Raw genomic sequence first — 6,480 nt, 5'->3', positions numbered from 1 at the left:
AGCCAATCAAATTTCCAGCATGGACCCTAGTGGTTGTGGTGCATGCCTTTGATTCCAGTATCGGGAGGCAGAGGCAGTCGGGTCTCTGTGAGTTCGAGGCCAGCCTGGTCTACAAGCGAGTTCCAGAACAGCCAGGGCTACACAGAGAAACCCTGTCTTGAAAAACAAACAAAACAATTCCAGCATGGATGAAGGAGGGACTCCTGAGGTCCCACTCCTAACTAAAAAGCTATTGGCAACTGATGGCTTCTAAGAGTCACTTTTCTTTGAGGGTGTGGACACTGTCCATGCCCCAGTGGATAATCCCATACCCATATGCATATGGTTAACATTAATTAGAATCAGTGGGCTAGGGGGCTGGGGAGATGGCTGAGAACAAAAGATAAATAACAACAACAACAACAATAATAATAAAAGGACTTGAAGTCAAGAGGGAGACAGGTTGGTTGGTCCCAGGGAAGAGTATGGTGATATTTTATTTGTACTAAAATGTGATTTTATTTGTATGTTAATAAATAAAGTTGCCTGGGGGTCAGAGCTAATAGCAAGCCATAGCAGAAGCTGGGCGGTGGTGGCACACACCTTTAATCCCAGCACTTGGGAGGCAGGGCTAGGCAGATCTTTGTGTGTTCAAGGATTCAGCCAGCATGAAGACACGCCTTTAATCTCAATACCAACCATAGAAGACCTGGAGGTCTGTATAGATGGGCAGTGATGAGGAGGTCATGTGGTTGGGTTTACAACCAATGAGAAGGCAGAACAGAAAATCTATATAAAGACAAACACACAAGAAGTAGCTCTCTTGGCTGAAGAGGACAGCAGCAGCAGTGAAGGGTAAGGTTTTTAGCTCTGACCTCTTGGGCTTTCATCTCTGCATTGCATTGGCTCTGTGGGTTTTTTTTGTTTGTTTGTTTGTTTGTTTGTTTTTTGGTTTTTCGAGACAGGATTTCTCTGTGTAGCTTTGCGCCTTCCCTGGATCTCGCTCCGTAGACCAGGCTGGCCTCGAACTCACAAAGATCCGCCTGCCTCTGCCTCCCGAGTGCTGGGATTAAAGGCGTGTGCCACCACCGCCCGGCCTGGCTCTGTGTTTCTTATTTAACAAGACGGTTACATCTACAGAAGAGTTGGAGGGAGGTAGTAGGGGGTTTGATGAGATCAAAAAGCATTGTATACATGCATTCAAGTTTCAAAAACTGAATACAAAATATTACTTTGGGCTAATGGTTGTAGGTCAGCACTTACCCTGTGTACACAAAACACTAGGTTTTGTGTACACAGGTGATGCAGGCCTATAATTCTATCTGCTCAAGAAGCTGAGGCAGGAGGATTGTAAATTAGGGCCTGCTTGGACTACATAGTGAGTTACAGGCCAACTAGTGATATACATGGAGAACTCTTCTAAATAAGTAAATAAGTGAATAAATAAATTCCATACTGTAGCCAAAACCACTGAATACTTTTTTTTTTTTTTTTTTTTTTTTTAACCATTCTGGATCTCCAGAAGCTGCCACTGGGCTCCACCTCCTGGGCAACCAGAGGGGACAATCTGATTAGTCAGTGTTTAGTTAGTGTTGTCTTTTGACCTGTCCCCTGAGACAAGCTGTTTTTCCATAGCTTTCAGCCACAACCTGGCCGGATAGACAATCCTGACCTCCCTCATTTTTTTCTATACCAATTTCTGTCTTAAGCTTTGTAGCAGGGTAAATGGAATGCCCCCCAAAGACGTGCACATAAAATCCGTGAGGCCCAAGAATGGGATGTGATTGGGGACAGGGTTTTTTTGTTTTGTTTCTGTTTTTGTTTTTTGAGGCAGGGCTTCTCTGTATAGTTTCAGTGCCTGTCCTGGATCTTGCTCTGTAGACTGCCCGGCTGGGGATAGGATCTTGACAATGAGATCATTTTAGATTATCTTTATGGCCTCTCAATCCAGGGTTGTATCCTTAGAGACTTAGTGACACAGGGCAGAGAACTCATTAGTGACACAAAGAAGAATGGCCATGTGGTCACTGAGGCAGAGGCAGGAGTGACTCAGTCACAAGCTCAGGATGGAGAAAGACGAGGCAGTTAAGATTAGCTAGGAGACACTGTAGATGCCTGGCAGCAAGAGTGATCTTGTCCGCAGTTTTTGCTTTTTTGCTTTGTTTTGTTTGTTTTTTGAGACAGGGTTTCTCTGTGTAGCCCTGGCTGTCCTGGAATTCACTCTGTAGACCAGTCTCGCCTCGAACTCACAGAGATCTACTTGTCTCTGCCTCCTGAGTACTGGGATTAGAGGCGCGTGGCACCACCACCCAGCTTCAATTTTATTTATTTATTTATTTATTTATTTATTTATTTATTTATTTGAGACAGAGTCTCAGGTAGCCCAGGCTGGCCTCAAGTTCACTCTGTAGACAAGAATGAGCTTGAGCATCTGATTCTTCTGCCTCCACTCCCAGAGTGTGGGGATTATGGGCTGCACCACCATATGCAGTTTTATCTTATGAAGTGCTAGAGATCTACCTCCAGCTGTGTGCATGCTAAACACACACCCCATCGACTGAGCTACATCCCCACCTCCCATTCCCAACACAAGTTCAAAGGTCTCACTTTCAGAACTGGGAGCAAATATAGTTCTGTCAGTTCAGATTCCTGTGCATATGGGGCTTTACAGCCACTGCCACCTGGGGAAGCCACAGAGCAGCTACTAAAGTTGCTGCTCCCATGGAACATGGACAAGTGAGGAAGGACTGTCAGTGATTGGTCTCATAAATAGGCAACATGAGATCCCAGGCGTAGGAACTGGCAGCACCAAGGGCCAAGGAAAATCTTCTGCAAATGTCGCCCAAATTGTAGAGCTGGGATGAGCCAGCTCACCCTTCAGGGGCCTGCCCTCAGAAACTGAGTACCGTTACTTGATGGTCACTTCTACCTGTGATCTCAGCACCCTAGAAGCGAAGGCAGGAGAATCGTTAAGAACTCAAGGAGCAAGGAGAATGGCTGGGCGGCGGTGGCATATGCCTTTGATCCCAGCACTCAGGAGGCAGAGCCAGGCAGATCTCTGAGTTCAAGGCCAGCCTCGTCTACAGAGGGAGATCCAGAACAGGCACCAAATTGATTCTGCTTTAAGGGTATCCATATTCTCTTCTCTCTCTCTGTCTCTGTCTCTGTCTCTCTCCCTCTCCAAGGTCTTGCTATGTAGCTTTGGTTGGCCTGAAACACCATCTAGACTAAGCTGGCCTCACACTCAGAGATCTGCCTGTCTCTGCCTCCCATATACTGGCTCCCCAATACTCACTGATGTCAATATTCTTCACTGGCATTGGGGTAAACTGTGAAAATAACTTTATGATGGAAAATGATAGACACGGGGTCAAAGTATATTGTTGGAGTCTAATTGGAAGAGTGCAGAGAGCATGCTGAATTTTCCTGGGGCTGTTAGGACAATTCAAATGAGCAGTACAGGAAGGGATGGAGTTTCATAGCTGCTTTTGAAACATACATCCCACACAATAATGAATAAAGTGAAAACAAATGCGCCCATCATTTGAGTGGGATGTCGATAGTAATAGCAATAGGTCTGACAAAGTAACTGCATAAAAGGAAACAAAACCGACTGAGGACAAAGCTTCACTTGGCGCACTTGCCTAGCATGCCCAAGGTTCTACTTCCAGACCACAAACACCCCAACCCAAACATAAAGAAAAGCTGCAGGAACCTGACAGGATCAAAGACTGGGAAGGTGCCTTAATGCTAACTCTTCCCACAGCATCTCCTCCAGGCTCCGCCTCAAACTCCGCCCCCAAGTTCTTCCCGGCTCCTAGGCTCCCGCGCTCCCGTACCCACCCACCCACCCCCGCATCCTGATTCCTCTGTGTGTCTTCCCAAGCTCCTTTTCTCTCCTGGCTTCTACCTTGTCTTTACCGCTCCGCCGCCGACTCCCGCAATGCCCCTTTCCTCCCCCCAAACGCCCCTTCCTCCGCTTCTTCAGGCTTCTGGTCTAAATCTTCGTCCTCTTCTCCCCAGCTCTTCCTCCGGCTCCTTCCCTGCTCCTCCTTTCCTCTCATCCTCCATCTGCTAGTCACCCCCCCCCCTACTTTCTCAGGATCCTCTTCTCTCTCCACTCTTATTCTGGATTTTGCTCTTGACATCTGCCATTTTCTCCGGCTCCTCTCTCCTCTCCCTCCAGATCTCATCTTCTCTCCTCACTGCCACCCTCCTCCCAACACCTCTTCCGTTCCTCCTTTTCCCCAGCCCCTCCTCCCCCTCCAACCTTTTCCCTTTCCTTCACCGTCCCTTTCCGACTGCTCCGCCTCTCTCTCTGCCCTCTGTTGTCTGCCTCGCCCCGCGGAGTGATCGATGGGTCCGTACGCAGCCAGTCCTCGGCGCTCGGCTCGCCATGCCTGCGACGCTGCCATGGAGACGTAGCCGCAGCCTCCTGGCCCTGCCCGGGACCTGGAGCATCTGCGTCACCTGGGCCACGCGTGTCCGCGAGCTCCGGTCTAGAAGGCTGCTCCGCTGGAGCGTCTGGACAGGGCCGGGCAAGCGATACTTTTGCCAGAAGCAGGGGGGCGCAGGACGTGGGGCTGGCATCCTCCCTCCTCCCAGGATCTCAGCTCCATAGTTGAGGGACGCTTCTCGCACCCGCGGAAACCCTGGCACCACTAACCATCCGTGGGTTATTAAGGGACCTGCGATTGGCCCACACGCCTCACCCTTCTACCCAGCTCAGCTGGCCACATCTGTGAGTAGCTTCACTGAACGCTGGCCCATCGATGCTGCTCTTGATGAAGAGTACCGTGATGGGCCTGCTCCCGATGCCTGACAGTTTCTTCCCTTTGCAGTGTCACCCTTGGTAAGAGAGGAAGACTGGCTAGAAAAGGACCTGAACCAGCTCTAAGTACAGATTCCAACTGCGTTTCGAGTGGTGTGGACAGGTCAGCCCCTGCTTCAGACTTTACAATGCTCGTTCTCTCGGGACCCTGGATACATCTCCTTGAGCTCAGAAGCATCGCAGAGGCAGTGGACACCTAACAGGCCGCCAAGAGTGGTGTGGGGTTTCCATCAACGCTATACAACTCTACTGTACAGAGCTTGGACCACAGCGCCAATCTGACCCACTTTCTGTCTGGAATGGCTCTCACATGGCTTCTGAACAGGGTCAGAGGTGTCTTGGCTTCCCCTGCCCTCCTGAGATCTTGTCCATGGAAGGTCTGAGTTGCCTACTTCCACTATTAAGTTGAACGAGGACTCCTTAACCCAACAGCCATCAAGGCTGTTGGCCAACTAGTTAACAGCCCAAAGCAGCCAGCTGCTTCTGACCTAGGAAAGCCAGGTGTGCAGGAGCTTGGGGCTGGGGGATGAGCGGTCGGGTCCCGCTGGCAGAGAAGGCCCTGTCAGAACGCTATGCCCGCCTCCGGTACAGGGACACTTCCTTGCTGATTTGGCAACAGCAGCAGCAGAAGTTGGAGTCTGTACCACCTGGTACATACCTGAGCAGGAGCCGCAGCATGTGGTACTCCCAGTATGGAAATGAGGCCATCTTAGTCCGAGACAAAAACCAGCTTGGGGTCTCTAAGGACACTGGCCAGTCTAAGTTTTGCTCAATCATGTAATTCCAGGGAGGTCCTTGATGGCTGTGAAGATCAATCTGTGATATAAAACTCAACACCCAAGAATATCACCCAGCCCTCTATCAATGGCACACTGCCGAGGCCCTGGCAATGCTTCCAGACAAAAAGAGAAGACAGTGAGATGTCCCCAGCTCCTGTAAGCTGCTTGCCTGACACAGAATGGGTCAGGTCCAGGGTAAAGAGGGGACTCTCTCCCTGGAGGGTCTCCGATCTGTCAGTTCACTGCAGTGACATGTGAAAAGGGGCCAGAGCTGGGGTGGCATTTCAAAACCAAGAGTTTTAGTGACCAACTGCTTGCTATACATTACTGCATTGTGGTTAGCACCCACACTGGTCTTGTATATAGGCGTGTTGTGTCCTAAACACCTTAAGTAAAACCCTCCATCTAAGTTGCCTGGGTTGATCCCAAACTTAATCGTGTGGGAAAGAGCATCTGCCCAATGGTGGAGCATCGGGACCTCCTTTCTACCAGGTTGCAGTGGTCTATCACATGTTCCACCTCAGTACACATGGTGTGGACAGCTGGAACATACTTGCCTACGTAGCAGTTCAAGTCTGTGTGGCTATGCAAATTCGGAGATGTTTGTCAAAGTTGAGCCTTCTAAATAAACGTCTTAAGACTCTACCCTTTCTCATTTATCTTGGTGTGTAAAACCTTACTTGGCTTTCTGCCCCAATACGGGGATACATAAAGCAAGCACGGTCCCTCCCTCAGGACAGCCAGTCAGAAGGCATGCATGCTCTCTCTCTGCACTGTGTGCTCAGTCACAAACTACGCCAGTGGCATTACCCCCACTTGCAACCTGCTCTGCCCACTCCTCACCAGGCACTTAACTGGCACAGAGATGGCACCTGGCTTATAATCTATGCA

At 49.7% G+C, this 6,480-nt stretch overlaps 1 protein-coding gene across 1 annotated transcript; it reads left to right on the top strand.

Annotated features, from left to right (window-relative positions):
* Positions 1–3,834: 3,834 nt before the first annotated feature.
* Brd3os (BRD3 opposite strand) lies at positions 3,835–6,234 on the top strand. The gene has a single exon (XM_028858743.2). The coding sequence runs from the start codon at positions 5,337–5,339 to the stop codon at positions 5,589–5,591; it is 255 nt and encodes an 84-aa protein (XP_028714576.1). The 5' UTR covers positions 3,835–5,336; the 3' UTR covers positions 5,592–6,234.
* Positions 6,235–6,480: the final 246 nt, after the last annotated feature.

The sequence above is a fragment of the Peromyscus leucopus genome, chromosome 4, assembly GCF_004664715.2.
Source record: "Peromyscus leucopus breed LL Stock chromosome 4, UCI_PerLeu_2.1, whole genome shotgun sequence".
Taxonomy (NCBI): Eukaryota; Metazoa; Chordata; class Mammalia; order Rodentia; family Cricetidae; genus Peromyscus; species Peromyscus leucopus.
The sequence above is the reverse complement of the archived record's forward strand: the minus strand, read 5'-3'. Positions and strand labels throughout refer to the sequence as shown.

Excerpts from the sequence above, each read along its gene's own strand:
- Brd3os (XM_028858743.2), top strand. The coding sequence starts at position 5,337 with ATGAGCGGTCGGGTCCCGCTGGCAGAGAAGGCCCTGTCAGAACGCTAT.